This window comes from Pristiophorus japonicus, chromosome 15, assembly GCF_044704955.1.
Source record: "Pristiophorus japonicus isolate sPriJap1 chromosome 15, sPriJap1.hap1, whole genome shotgun sequence".
Taxonomy (NCBI): domain Eukaryota; kingdom Metazoa; phylum Chordata; class Chondrichthyes; family Pristiophoridae; genus Pristiophorus; species Pristiophorus japonicus.
The window spans coordinates 55464047-55479719 of NC_091991.1; the positions used below are offsets into that span (position 1 = coordinate 55464047).

At 42.9% G+C, this 15673-nt stretch overlaps 2 protein-coding genes across 2 annotated transcripts in view; one reads left to right on the forward strand and one right to left on the reverse strand.

The window, feature by feature from the left end:
• itfg2 (integrin alpha FG-GAP repeat containing 2) overlaps nucleotides 1-15673 on the reverse strand; it is a 355330-nt gene that overhangs the window by 32577 nt on the left and 307080 nt on the right. The gene's annotated exons all lie outside the window — the stretch shown is intronic.
• The window catches only part of nrip2 (nuclear receptor interacting protein 2), a 66731-nt gene continuing 52210 nt past the window's right edge, over nucleotides 1153-15673 (forward strand). The window contains exon 1 of the mRNA XM_070900466.1: nucleotides 1153-1308. Coding sequence (XP_070756567.1) covers nucleotides 1153-1308 — 156 coding nt within the window. The remainder of the gene's footprint in view (nucleotides 1309-15673) is intronic.

A 15673-nucleotide genomic window follows, 5' to 3' on the forward strand; every position in this document is an offset into this window, starting at 1 on the left:
GCTGATGCCCAACCAGTATTTTATAAAGGTTAGATTCACTTACCTCTTGATTATAGATTCTAAGGAAGGCAATTCTTAATGTAAAATATTTGTTGTGGTTGACGTGAATTCATCCTTATGTGAATCGTATCTCATTGCAATCGGTAGAATGCGCTAGAGTGTCACCTAGTCTGCCTACTGAAAGTCTTCATATTCAACAGCGAGCTGCGTGCAACTTTTCTCGATAAAACGAAACATATCAATAGCACTGAGACTGACTGCAATGATCGCAAAAGGCAGCTGGATTTATATATACTGTCCATTAAAGGAATACATTTCCAAGTATTAGATTGGAAGACCGGGAAGGGGAATTCAGGATCTGAACAACGCCTTCCCTTGATGGAACTTTAAATTAATGAATAAAATGTAATAGATTTTCAGGACTTGCGTCGGCTCGGACTCGGTTATAAAATCACATTTTAACAAATTATATCAGATGAGCACGGGAACTACGAACGGATTTCCCATAATTGATCCAAGGGAATAACTCTATATACTAGAGATTTTACTGTTAATACATTCATTGTAATTATGTGAAATATATGTTTTAATACCAGTCGTTATTTTCTGAAATATAATTTACTATTTGCGACTTTTTTTCTCAAGTAAAACTGCGAAGGGAAATTAGTCAACCAGACTACATTCAAAATCAATTAGAAACAAATAAACAATTAGGATGTGAAGTAAGAGAGGTGCTTCTCTACTAGTATCTTTATTATGATTACAATCCATTCTGGGTTTCTTTTCGCCAAGGATAGTAAACACTAATTCTACCTGATCTTAAAGGACACGAGTCTGCTGGCAATAGTTCATTATTCTGCTCACTCAGTGTTGAAAATAAATCCTGGCACCTGACAAAAAACCCATACTAACCGATAGGTGCTGGTAGCCTGTCCCCCCTTCACCTCTCGCAATATTTCCCCTTCCCATTTTCCTGCAGATTTCTTCTGGAGTTTTTTTCTCTCTTGTTATTTATGGAAATGTGTAGGTCATGACGTATGTTGCAGGCAGGCACCCCACAGCCGGCGAGCTGCAGAGGAGCTTCAGAGTAACAGTACCGTCCAGCACGGAAACATTTACACTGCAAGCGAGGGGGAAACAAATGCAGCAACAATGTCCGATCTCAAGAAAAAAGAAATGGAAATCAGGGGTAAAGCTCTCCTGCATCAGCAGAGGCGTCTGAAGCAAGCCACGCAGTTTATCCATAAAGATTCTGCAGATTTGCTTCCTTTGGATGGGCTGAAGAGGATGGGAACATCGAAAGACCTGGTGAGTCGCTCTTTCTGCTGGCAGCGTGTACGTGGACAGCCAAGTCTGCAGTGAGTAGCGTTTTGAGAACAGACCGAGGCACGTTTACACGGAAATGTGTGGTGCCAACTCTTGGTGTTAAGTACATTCAGATGTGTTTATACGTGGAAATGTGCGGGTGAATATATATGTTTGTGGAGGTATGCTTGTGCATATACATTTACGAGTTGTATATATGTATGGTTTTATATTATATACATATCACATTTTATATACTGTATATTATATATGTGTGATGCGCGTCGTATATGATGAATACGTGATCAATATTAGTATAAGATTTCACAAGAACAGTTTATATTTTTCCGGTTATTTACTCATAGGCAGAAGCACTGACTCTGTGTTATTAGGAAAAGGGTCCTGTTAAAATGTAAATAACATTCTGACTTGCTGCAATAAAGGATTCATATGGTGACTGGGAAATATATATAACCCGATAATGCCTGTTACAGTCTTAGGTTTCACAGATAAAAATGAGATGATACCAAACTGAATCAGTATTATCAAAGTGGGGAAAAAAGTAATGGAACCAAATCTATTCTAATTAGTATAGCTGGAAATAGATACATATAAACAAATGGCTGGGTAAGGATGGGGATAGGACCAGAGGTATAAGTAGGCAAATACAGCAAATCAAAGAGTGAAGGAGAAATATGAGGAGGAACAAGAGAAAAATATAGGTAGGAAGTGAGAAGTAGAATGGAAAAGGCAAAAATAGAAGAGAAAAGGAAGAGCACAGATAGGAAGCAGAGAGCTAAAAAAAAACTGCTGGAAGAAACTCATAGGCAGAAAGAAAGATATGAAAGAGAATGAAAGTGAGCGAAACAGATGGGAGAGACAGATAGAATGATACAGCACGGAGGAGGCCATGCAGCCCAACATGCTTGTGCTGGATTTTTGAAAGAACTATCCAATTAATCTCACTCCCCTGCTCTTTCCCCATAGCCGTGCACATTTTTCCTTTTCAAGTATTTATCCAGTTCTCTTTTGAAAGTTATTATTGAATCTGTTACCACCATCCTTTCAGGCAGTGAATTCCAGATCACAACTCGCTGCGTAAAAATTAATTCTCCTCAGCTCCCCTCTGGTTCATTGTAGAAAACTATTCAGAAGCAAAAGATAGAATTTGGAGATAGGAGTATGTAAGAGAGAGGAACAGGCAAGAACTGGGAGAAAGAAACAGGAAAAAGGCATGGAGAAACAGAGAAAAACAAATAGAGAAAAAAGGAAAAATGTTAAGCAATACCTACAGGAGGGAGACAGAGGAGGCAAAAACAGAAGTCTCGATTTTAACTCAGCTCCCCTGGCACGAACAGGGTGAGGAGTAGTTCGCAACATATCCACACCATTTTAACTGGCGGGATTCCGACAGTGTGGAGGCAGCCTGACCAAGGCAGGCAATTGCATCATTAAAATGGGAAAATTGTGACCCAATGATGTAATCGGTGATGCGATTCTAACGTTCAAGATCGCAAGGCCCACATGACGTCAAACCAACCAGTAAGGGCTGGCGGCAATCAGCATCGGGTCAGAAGAGGTCCAGATAAGTTTTGTGTTACATTTTGTTATGGTTCCTTATTGGGTCTGGAGGATCAGGATTGCTCCTACTGGCCCAACAAGGAAATTTTGGGATTCCTCTTCCCCAGCAAGCCCCTCTTTTCCGGCTTTTAGAATCGTGGCTAGAGGCAGAGATGGGGGAGAGAGAAAGGGATGGAAGCTGAAAGAGAGAGGGTAATTGACAAAAATGGCGATAAATTGAAAGGCATGGGGCAGATAGAAAACAATAGAAAATTGAAAAATTTGTGCTATGGTTGATGGCTTATGATCTGACTCATTTTCTGTTTACTCAGAGATTCCCAGCGCTCTATCCTCTCTTCCACTCTGTTACAACTTCATATTAATCACCTTCTCGACTCATTATCCAACCCTATCGCCTCTTTTGATGAAGATTTCACTCTACATCCAAAACTCGGCTGCCCTTGTCCTAACTCGTACCAAGTTCTGCTCACTCATCACCCCTGTGCTCACTGACCTACATTGGCTTCCATTTAAGCAATGCCACGATTTCAAAATTCTCATCCTTGTTTTCAAATCTCTCCATAGCCTTGCCCCTCCCTACCTCTGTAATCTCCTCCAGCCCCACAACATCCCCCCCCTCCCCCCAAGATGTCTGTGCTCCTCTAATTTTGCCCTCTGGAGCATCTCTGATTATAATCGCTGAACCATTGGTGGCCGTGCCTTCTGTTGCCTAGGCCCTAAGCTCTAGAATTCCCTGCCTAAATCACTCCGTCTCTCTACCTCTCTTTCCTCCTTCAAGACACTCCTGTTTGGAGAGACCGGAAAGTAGATCCTAAATCGACTCTTGACCTATCGTGACATCATCAGCCTGCTCCCAGGATTCCTGCAGGCTTATCGGTCAACAGAGGGCCTGGACGAGACCAAAGCTCCATCTTTTGTGAAAGTGCTAGAACTTTCATGGCAGTATTAGATAAAATTGTGACAATTTTCTGGGCAAGAAAGGCCAGGAACATCAGCCCTTGTTAGTCTTTAACTGACTTTCTCCTGAGTATCCGTTCGTCTCCCTGATTTAACTGTTGGTCTCTCTATACTTACAATTTTCCTGCAATGTTCAGTAAAATAAAATCTGGCAGTAAGTACAAATGACTATTGATAAGCCATTTGATCTTCAATCTTTCAATCTGTGTATTATCCTCCGTGTAACTCCCTTTTCGGTGGCTGTTATCTCCCCGCATCTCCTTTATTTTATACATATATATATTATATCTCACCTGGGTGGTTGTTATTCTCTATGACCACCATTCTAAACTGCCTCACTATCTGGAGCTTTAGTACAGCTTGTGACACAAACCTCTTGGTTTGATTCAGTGAAAATTTATGCTGTATTTTGCTGCTAAGATCCTTGAGCTTCCTGAGCCTGAGTTTGAAGTCAGCTCACGTGCTAGCTCAGGCCATTAAGAACAGATAACTTTCACTCCACATGAACAATACCCGGAGCGCAACACTTTCAAATGGTACTGTGCTTTCCTCTGTCTGACAGCTGCATTCAATGAGTGATGTCAGAAAAAAAGGTTCAAGCAAGTACAGTACTAGAAAATAGAAACTGGAGGCTGATAGCTCAGAGAGAAAATGTGAGGAAGGCAGGAGGGCAATTTCATGGGAAAAAGGTTGACTGTAAAAAGCAGGGATGATAAGAGAAACTCAGAAAATAAGAAAATATAGACAAAAATCTGAAGAAGAGGGAAAAGGAAGAAAATAGAGAGAGACAGAGACAGCCAAGCGTCACCAACAAGTTAGAGGGAAAGGGTGGGGGTCGTGATAGTCAGAAAAGGACACAAACAGTTGATGCAGAAAGGCAGCCAGGCACAGACAGGAGAAAAAGTCAGATTCAGTCAATCAAAGAGAGAGAGAGAGAGAGAGAGAGGGAGACACCCATTATATGTATCCCTTCTAATGCAAGTGAACCAGCCCCTCTAATTAGCAGTTATCCATGTGAACATTCTCTAGGGAACACGTTTCAGTAATTTGTGATCAATACAGACAATTCGGACACAAGAAGCTAGCTCTGCACAGTAAAGACTGCAAGAAAATGACAACATTTATATGTTACATTTTTCTTTTTAGAATTATCAAAAACTGTGTTCAGGGTAGTAATTGTGGATAGATAGAGTGATTGATAGATAAATAGACAGATAGATAATGTCGCCATCAGAACCTGCTTAAAAAAAATTGGCCCCGAATTTCCACTCGGGGAGTTGCGCCACATTTGCACTAATGTGAGATGGTTTTGACCGCCACCGGTCTGCAGAGATCTTTGCACTAAAGTTTCATAGATCAAATAATTTGCATAGCCATTGGAAGATTCATTGATGCAAATATCATGCAAAACAGAAGTAATGACCCCGATTTTATCGCGGGGCGGGATTGGTCCGTGTGAGGAGCTTGGGGGAGCAACAAGCTCACACAAACTAAGGTTGTATTCCCTTGAATTTAGAAGATTAAAGGGGTGATTTGATAAGGTAGTTAAAGAGAAACTGGTTGGGGAGCTGGTTGGAGAGTCTAGGACTAGGGGACATAGTCTAAAAATTAAAGCCAGGTCTTTCAGGAGTGAAGCTAGGAAACACCAACACGCAAAGGGTGATAAAAGTATGGAACTCTCTTCTGCAAACAGCAATTGATGCTGGGTTAATTGTTAATTTTTAATCTGAGATTGATAGATTTTTGTTAACCTAAGGTATTAAGGAATATGGAGCAAAGACGGGTATATGGAGTTAGGTAACAGATGAGCTATAATCTCGTTGAATGGTGGAACAGGCCTGAGGGGTTAAATGGCCTAATCCTGTTCCTATGTTCCTATGCATGTTGAGGCCCGGAGAGATTTTGACTCCTGGGCCTCGTTTTAATACCTAGGTTCCAACTTCCACGCGAACCCGGCAACAATTCCTGCCTTGCCAGTCAGCAGGAGCGATTATTCGGGCAGCAGGAGGCCGCTGCTGGGGACCCATGGAAACAGCTCTGGCAGTCAGGTAGGTAGTGAAGGGGCGCTCGAGGCGAATGCAATTGGGGGTGGGGGAATCTAGGGGAAAGGGAGGCCCATGGTCTCCTTGTGGGGCTTGGAGCAGTACTCCTGTTTCTCACGACCCACAAGCAAACTAAAAAAAAATTAAAACTTACTTTTTTGGACCTCTTCTGGCCCTCCACCCAGCGCCTGGCAGGCGTGGCCTCATGAGGAAGCCATCACTGCTCTCCCACTCAGGCCTCTGGTTAAAATAGCAGATTGGGCCTTGATGATGTCATATTTAAGGAGGACCCCACCAGCTTGGAGCGGGTGCTTTTGGCACCTGTAATTTAAAATTGCAGGCAGTCAGATTGGTTTGGAAAGGAATGGGTAGGTCCCACCATTCCATTTTAATTGCCCCCTCTTCTGGTTTCTGCAAAGCGGGGAAGGTGAAATGGGGGCCAGTGTGCAGGGTTCTTGGAAATTAAAGTGCAATCATCAAAAAGAAAATTCAACTGAAGACTGCAGCAGCAGATTGCATTGTTTCTCAGCAACTTTACAAGATTGCCTATCACAGGAGCATCTGGCAGAGGCAGCCAAAGAAGGGTCAAGGGCATGGCACAGACATAAAAGAAGCGCTCACAATTTGAATGATTCAGACCTGCAAACCTTCCTCGATGAATTAGAGCAGAAGAGAGACTGACTGCTGGGTCTCTGTGGAGGAAACCTCCAAAACGTCTCTTGTGCTATATGGAAGTCGGTGGCACTGGATGCCAGCTCTCTCACCCCCGGGATTGTAGACCAGTGGCTCAAGAAGCTCAATGACCTAACCAGAGCAGGCCAAGGTAACGCACTGGACACTCTCCCTTTTCTTACTGTGGCCAACATAAGGAAGCAAATTATTATCACTGGGGAAAATGTTTGAAGGAATTACGAGTTTGACAATGGTAGCGGTTAGAATCATACAGCGCTGAAGGAAGCCATTCAGCCCATCATGCCTGTGTCAGCTCTTTGAAAGAGCTATCCAATTAGTTCCACTCCATTGTTCTTTCCCCATAGCCCTGCAAATTTCTCCTTTTCAAGTATATAGCCAATTCCCTTTTTGAAAGTTACTGTAGAATCTGCTTCCACTACCCTTTCTGAGCGTGCATTCCATATCTTAACAAATCGCTATGTAAAAATAATTCTCATTTCCTCCTTGGATTCTTTGCCATTAAATTTGTGTTCTCTGGTTACCAACCCTCCTATCAGTGGAAATGGTTTCTCCCTATCTACTCTACCAAAACCCCTCATAATTTTGAACACCTCTATTAAATCTCCCTTTAACCTTCTTTGTTTTAAGGGGAACAATCCCAGCTTCAACATTCAACAATAAGTTGAATCAGCATTATCAGAAGAACTAATTGGGAAGAATGGTGTCATCAAAAAAAAATCTTCCAAAATCAACAGAAAGACAGAAATAAACAAAATGACACTGACGTTCATTGCAATGGATTATTAAAATAATGGTTCCTGATTTCTTACACTCTTAGGGTGTAAGAAATCATAAACATTTAATGAAAATAGCTCCCACTAATACCAGATTGAAACGAGATGTATTCAGCCAGTAATTAGCCTCAGGTGTGTGATTATGAATAACTGTATTTTAGATTTTGAACAAAACAATCATCCAAATTTGTGAAACAATTATAACACAGAGGGAAACAAAAAGGAGACAAAAGCAAAAGACAGAAAGGAGATGAGGAAAAGTGGAGGGCAGAGAAACCCAAGGCAAAGAACAAAAAGGGCCACTGTACAGCAAAATTCTAAAAGGACAAAGGGTGTTAAAAAAACAAGCCTGAAGGCTTTGTGTCTTAATGCAAGGAGTATCCGTAATAAGGTGGATGAATTAACTGTGCAAATAGATGTTAACAAATATGATGTGATTGGGATTACAGAGACGTGGCTCCAGGATGATCAGGGCTGGGAACTCAACATCCAGGGGTATTCAACATTCAGGAAGGATAGAAAAAAAGGAAAAGGAGGTGGGGTAGCATTGCTGGTTAAGGAGGAGATTAATGCATTAGTTAGGAAGGACATTAGCTTGGATGATGTGGAATCTATATGGGTAGAGCTGCAGAACACCAAAGGGCAAAAAACGTTAGTGGGAGTTGTGTACAGACCTCCAAACAGTATTAGTAATGTTGGGGAGGGCATCAAATAGGAAATTAGGGGTGCATGCAATAAAGGTGCAGCAGTTATAATGGGTGACTTTAATATGCACATAGATTGGGCGAACCAAACTGGAAGCAATACGGTGGAGGAGGATTTCCTGGAGTGCATAAGGGATGGTTTTCTAGACCAATATGTCGAGGAACCAACTAGGGGGGAGGCCATCTTAGACTGGGTGTTGTGTAATGAGAGAGGATTAATTAGCAATCTTGTTGTGCGAGGCCCCTTGGGGAAGAGTGACCATAATATGGTGGAATTCTGCATTAGGATGGAGAATGATACAGTTAATTCAGAGACCATGGTCCAGAACTTAAAGAAGGGTAACTTTGAAGGTATGAGGCGTGAATTGGCTAGGATAGATTGGCAAATAATACTTAAGGGGTTGACTGTGGATGGTCAATGGCAGACATTTAGAGACCGCATGGATGAACTACAATAATTGTACATCCCTGTCTGGTGTAAAAATAAAAAAGGGAAGGTGGCTCAACCGTGGCTATCAAGGGAAATCAGGGATAGTATTAAAGCCAAGGAAGTGGCATACAAATTGGCCAGAAATAACAGCGAACCCGGGGACTGGGAGAAATTTAGAACTCAGCAGAGGAGGACAAAGGGTTTGATTAGGGCAGGGAAAATGGAGTACGAGAAGAAGCTTGCAGGGAAATTAAGACGGATTGCAAAAGTTTCTATAGATATGTAAAGAGAAAAAGGTTAGTAAAGACAAACGTAGGTCCCCTGCAGTCAGAATCAGGGGAAGTCATAACGGGGAACAAAGAAATAGCGGACCAATTGAACAAGTACTAAGGAGGACACAAACAACCTTCCGGATATAAAAGGGGTCAGAGGGTCCAGTAAGGAAGAGGAACTGAGGGAAATCCTTATTAGTCGGGAAATTGTGTTGGGGAAATTGATGGGATTGAAGGCTGATAAATCCCCAGAGCCTGATGGACTGCATCCCAGAGTACTTAAGGAGGTGGCCTTGGAAATAGCGGATGCATTGACAATCATTTTCCAACATTCCATTGACTCTGGATCAGTTCCTATCGAGTGGAGGGTAGCCAATGTAACCCCACTTTTTAAAAAAGGAGGGAGAGAGAAAACAGGGAATTATAGACCGGTCAGTCTGACATCGGTAGTGGGTAAAATGATGGAATCAATTATTAAGGATGTCATAGCAGCGCATTTGGAAAGAGGTGACATGATAGGTCCAAGTCAGCATGGATTTGTGAAAGGGAAATTTTGGAATTTTTTGAGGATGTTTCCAGTAAAGTGAACAAGGGAGAACCAGTTGATGTGGTATATTTGGACTTTCAGAAGGCTTTCGACAAGGTCCCACACAAGAGATTAATGTGCAAAGTTAAAGCACATGGGATTGGGAATAGTGTGCTGACATGGATTGAGAACTGGTTGTCAGACAGGAAGCAAAGAATAGGAGTAAATGGGGACTTTTCAGAATGACAGGCAGTGACTAGTGGGGTACCGCAAGGTTCTGTGCTGGGGCCCCAGCTGTTTACACTGTACATTAATGATTTAGACGAGGGGATTAAATGTAGTATCTCCAAATTTGCGGATGACACTAAGTTGGGTGGCAGTGTGAGCTGCGAGGAGGATGCTATGAGGCTGCAGAGCGACTTGGATAGGTTAGGTGAGTGGGCAAATGCATGGCAGATGAAGTATAATGTGGATAAATGTGAGGTTATCCACTTTGGTGGTAAAAACAGAGAGACAGACTATTATCTGAATGATGACAGATTAGGAAAAGGGGAGGTGCAATGAGACCTGGGTGTCATGGTACATCAGTCATTGAAGGTTGGCATGCAGGTACAAAAGGCGGTTAAGAAAGCAAATGGCATGTTGGCCTTCATAGCGAGGGGATTTGAGTACAGGGGCAGGGAGGTGTTACTAGCAGTTGTACAGGGCCTTGGTGAGGCCACACCTGGAGTATTGTGTACAGTTTTGGTCTCCTAACCTGAGGAAGGACATTCTTGCTATTGAGGGAGTGCAGCGAAGGTTCACCAGATTGATTCCCGGGATGGCGGGACTGACCTATCAAGAAAGACTGGATCAACTGGGCTTGTATTCACTGGAGTTCAGAAGAATGAGAGGGGACCTCATAGAAACATTTAAAATTCTGATAGGTTTAGATAGGTTAGATGCAGGAAGAATGTTCCCAATGTTGGGGAAGTCCAGAACCAGGGGACACAGTCTAAGGATAAGGGGTAAGCCATTTAGGACCGAGATGAGGAGAAACTTCTTCATCCAGAGAGTGGTGAACCTGTGGAATTCTCTACCACAGAAAGTTGTTGAGGCCAATTCACTAAATATATTCATAAAGGAGTTAGATGAAGTCCTTACTACTAAGGGGATCAAGGGGTATGGCGAGAAAGCAGGAAAGGGGTACTGAAGTTGCATGTTCAGCCATGAACTCATTGACTGGCGGTGCAGGCTTGAAGGGCCGAATGGCCTACTCGTGCACCTATTTTCTATGTTTCTATGTTTAACACACAATGCCGTCAGAAAGAATCCAGGCCCTTGGTGCCCTCTCTGAAAATTTGTTTTTATGGCTAATATTTATGCAAATTGCCTTTATCACATTATAAATTGATTACCATCTGACTCAATCAGCAAGGGTCATGCATGAGTACATTAAATAAAGAAAATTTAATCTGGAGATTATTTCATATTACAAATATTTCTTCTGCTTTTTTGGATATCTTGGGCAATAATGTATTTTGAGGCAGCATATTGAACAAATCTTCTAATTGAATGGCATTGTGATTAGACATCTTTAATCATTGTTTTCTCGATACCCAATTAAATATCAGACCCTACAGGTCATCAACAGTGATCTACTGTGCCATTTAGACTAAAGAGGTCCTTGTACCATGGCTTAACATCTAAGACTAGCCACTTGATTGAGGTACCTGTAAGTTGCCTGTGCCTGTGAAACCATATCCCAACAAAGGGGGGAATTTTTCAGGGGATCAGTGGGCGCATTTGGTGGCGGATTGGGTGGGAAAAAAAATTTTTTGACAGCGAGTCAGGAACCCGCTGTCAACCGCCACCACACGACTTTCCTAAATGTCGGGTCTGTCAATGCTGAACAGACCGAAAATGCAATGTCAGGAGAGGCAATTTAGGGCATTATGACCTTGTTAAGAGCCACTTAAAAAGTATTTTGAGCTCACCATCAGAGTTTACCAGGTCACCCACGGGGTCCACGCTGTTCGGGGATCACGTCAGGTAAGCAGGTCGGGAGTTGTGTTACCATGAAATAATCTCTTTACTTGACAGCTGCAAATGTGCTATAAAAGCTCCTATCTCATAGATGTTCAATTTCCAAGCTCAGAAGCTGTTGCTTACTGCATTTGGAAGACAGATTGAGCTTATGCATGTTGCAAATGTTTGGAGTAAACTTCAGTGTCATTGGAACAATCTCTCTCACCATTGAAAGGATCGCTTCAATCAGCGAAACATCACCTGCCATCTATTTAATCAGCATTGGTGCCCTTGAAACTATCTCACCTTGGTCCTCAGAATCCCACCACGATCATCCTCAACATCAGCAGCACCAGGCACACCAGCAGCACCAACAACAACACCACAATCTCCGCAATCAACTGATGCTGCACATGACACAGGGCATCAGCACACAACCACATTACTGCCCGGGATGCCAGAAATGGCCTCACCATGATCATATTTACTTCACTTGACGCTGTACACCCTGGCTGCCACATGATACGTCAGGTTGGCACCACCCCACACTAACACCATGAAGCATCCCTACAATGCCCAAGCCATTCCTTTCACACTCATCACCATTGCGGGGGGTACTGTTATGACTCACCATTCACTGCAACTCACTAAGCCACTTCCAAAGGTGCGCACAAATCTGTCCAAGAATGCAACGTGTTGAAAATAAAGGTTTCAGTATTTCACATGAACATTGGCTAAAACACACAAGTGCCTAACCTTGTGTGTTGTTAGTTGGTATGATTGGATTAGGCTAACAGTGAGTGTGAGGAGTGACTAGTGAGGTGGGGATGTGACAATGTAGATAGGGATGGGTGGAGGTGCAAGGTAATTTGGTGTGAGTAAAGAGGGAAGGCAGAGTGATGGGGATGTGATGAATGGCACAGCAGGATGAGGTTGAGTGTGGCTCTGTAGCAATGTTTTGTGATCCATTGAGATCATTGAAAGGTTTGCATCACTGCAGCCTGGTCCTCCTGACGACAGCTCATCTTGTGCCCTCCTGTCAAATGTGCAATCAGGCTGCGTTGATCTCCTGGGGAGGTCTCTTCCACCCATTGGAAGGGAAGAGGACCTCCTGGCATGCTGTGACTCTCTCCACAAGCTGTGGCTCAGTGGGTAGCACACTCGCCTCTGAGTTAGAAGGCTGTGGGTTCAAGTCCCACTCCAGGAACTTGAACACAGAAATCTAGGCTGACATTCCATTGCAGTGCTGACGGAATGCTGCACTGTCGGAGGAGCCATCTTTCAGATGAGACGTTAAACCGAGGCCCCGTCTGCCCTCACAGGTGGACGTAAAAGATCCCATGGCACTATTTCGAAGAAGAGCAAGGGAGTTATACCTGATGTCATGGCCAATATTTCTCCCTTAATAAACATATCAAAAATAGATTATCTGGTCATTATCACATTGCTGTTTGCCGTGTGCAAGTTGGCTGCCGCGTTACCCACATTACAACAGTGACTACATTCCAAAAGTACTTCATTGGCTATAAAGTGCTTTGCGACGTCTGGTGGTCGTGAAAGACGCTATATAAATGCAAGTCTTTCTTTTCTTATATGAAGGGAGTCATGGGAGAGTTGGGTGCAGCCGTGCACCTCTGTGCAGTGCTTGTCAAGTGTTTGCAGCACCTCAGTGCTGCAGAACACTGACAGCACAACTGTCCAAATCAATTCCTTTTAAAGAAACTGGCTGATGACACGTCATCAAGTGGCATCATCAGACCCGCTTCTTTAAATTGGCCAGGAAATGCGCTGGGCAAGCTTACTAGCCCAATCAATGGAAATTTTTTTCTACAGATTGGGCTGGAGCCAGCAGCGACGTTGCCCGCCACGGACACACCGAGGTTGGGGAAATCGCACCCAAAGGGTCAGAGCTTTCTAGAGAGGAGGATTGAAACTGCGATGTTTTTTAACCTTTTTTGCACAATCTGCTTTGTGCACATTGCTCCAGCTTCATGTCCCATACATTATTACAGTTCACCCTTAAGCCAAATTGGTTATTCAGTGGACCAGTTATCTTCCTAGTCATTTTGGGGCAAATGGGTGTTGATCTGATGAGGGTAAAACTCTTCTTCACTGTCCCATGAAGTACTCCCACATCAGATACAGGACAAGTTGGGCACGGAGTAAAACATTTCATCTCCTACATTATTCTAAAACCTCCTCCAAATTGCTGTCAGCATTAAGTGTAATGCCAGCAGTAAATATGAAATAAATGGCCACCAATATAGGATAGAGTGCTTACTAAGTATAGTGCTTTCTTACATCTAGTTCTAAATTATTGTGTGAAGAATTTTTAGCTTGAGGGCTAATGTGCTCAATTTGTGCAAAATGCTATCAAACTGGCAGATTAGGCACTTAGAGACATTGCCATACGAACACATTGCTTGTTTGATGCATTCATCTTGCCCAAATGGAACAGATGTTGCTGGAGAAGTTACAATTTGAGGGTAATTCTAGTTTTTTTCCACCCTACATTCAGTGGTTGACTAGCACTGGGATTGGCAGAGCAGGACCAGCAAAAGCATGAGAGGTAGCACACAGGACATCAAGTTCCTTGCTATAACAGACCCAGTTATAAGAACATAAGAAATAGGAACAGGAGTAGACCATACAGCCCCTTGAGCCTGCTCAGCCATTCAATAAGATCATGGCTGATCTGATCAGGGACTCAACTCCACTTTCCTGCCCGCTCTCCATAACTCCTTATTGTTTAAGAAACTGTCTATTTCTGTCTTAAATTTATTCAATGTCCCAGCTTCCACAGCTTTCTGAGGCAGCAAATTCCACAGATTTACAACCCTCAGAGAAGAAATTTCTCCTCATCTCTGTTTTAAATGGGTGCCCCTTATTCTAAGATCATGCCCTCTAGTTCTAGTCTCCCCCATCAGTGGAAACATCCTCTCTGCATCCACCTTGTCAAGCCCCCTCATAATCTTATACATTTCGATGAGATCATCTCTCATTCTTCTGAATTCCAATGAGTAGAGGCCTAACCTACTCAACCTTTCCTCATAAGTCAACCCCCTTATCCCAGGAATCAACCTAGTGAACCTTCTCTGAACTGCCTCCAAAGCAAGTATATCCTTTCGTAAATATGGAACCAAAACTGCACGCAGTATTCCGGGTGTGGCCTCACCAATACCTTTATGTAGCTGTAGCAAGACTTCCCTGCTTTTATACTTCATCCCCTTTGCAATAAAGGCCAAGATACCATTGGCCTTCCTGATCACTTGCTATACCTGCATACTATCCTTTTGTGTTTCATGCACAAGTACCCCAAGGTCCCGCTATACTGCAGCACTTTGCAATCTTTCTCCATTTAATTAATAACTTGCTCTTTGTTTTTTTCTGCCAAAGTGCATGATCTCACACTTTCCAACATTATACTCCATCTGCCAAATTTTTGCCCACTCACTTAGCCTGTCTGTGTCCTTTTGCAGATTTTTTGTGTCCTCCTCACACATTGCTTCTCCTCCCATCTTTGTATCATCAGCAAACTTGGCTACGTTACACTCAGTCCCTTCTTCCAAGTTGTTAATATAGATTGTAAATAGTTGGGGTCCCAGCACTGATCCCTGCGGCACCCCACTAGTTACTAATTGGCAACCAAAGAATGAACCATTTATCCTGACTCTCTGTTCTCTGTTAGTCAATCCTCTATCCATGCTAATATATTACCTCCAACCCTGTGAACTTTTATCTTGTGCAGTAACCTTTTATGTGGCACCTTGTGAAATGCCTTCTGGAAGTCCTAATACACCACATCCACTGGTTCCCCTTTATCCACTCTGTTTGTTACATTCTCAAAGAACTCCAGCAAATTCGTCAAACATGGCTTCCCCTTCACAAATCCATGCTGACTCTGCCTGACCGAATTTTGCTTTTCCAAATATCCTGCTACTGCTTCTTTAATAATGGATTCCAACATTTTCCCAGCCACAGATGTTAGACTAACTGGTCTATAGTTTCCTGCTTTTTGTCTGCCTCCTTTTTTAAATAGGGGCATTACATTTGCAGTTTTCCAATCTGCTGAGACTTCCCCAGACTCTAGGGAATTTTGGTAAATTACAACCAATGCATCCACAATCCCTGATGGTACTTCTCTTAAGACCCTAGGATGCAAGCCATCAGGTCCAGGGGATTTATCTGCCTTTAGTCCCATTATCTTACAGAGTACCACCTCCTTACTGATTGTGATTGTGTTAAGTTCCTCCCCCCCATAGCCCTTTGACTATTCACTGTTGGAATATTGTTAGTGTCCTCTACCGTAAAGACTGATACAAAATATTTGTTCAGAATTTCTGCCATCTCCATGTTCCTCATTACTAATTCCCCGGTCTCGTC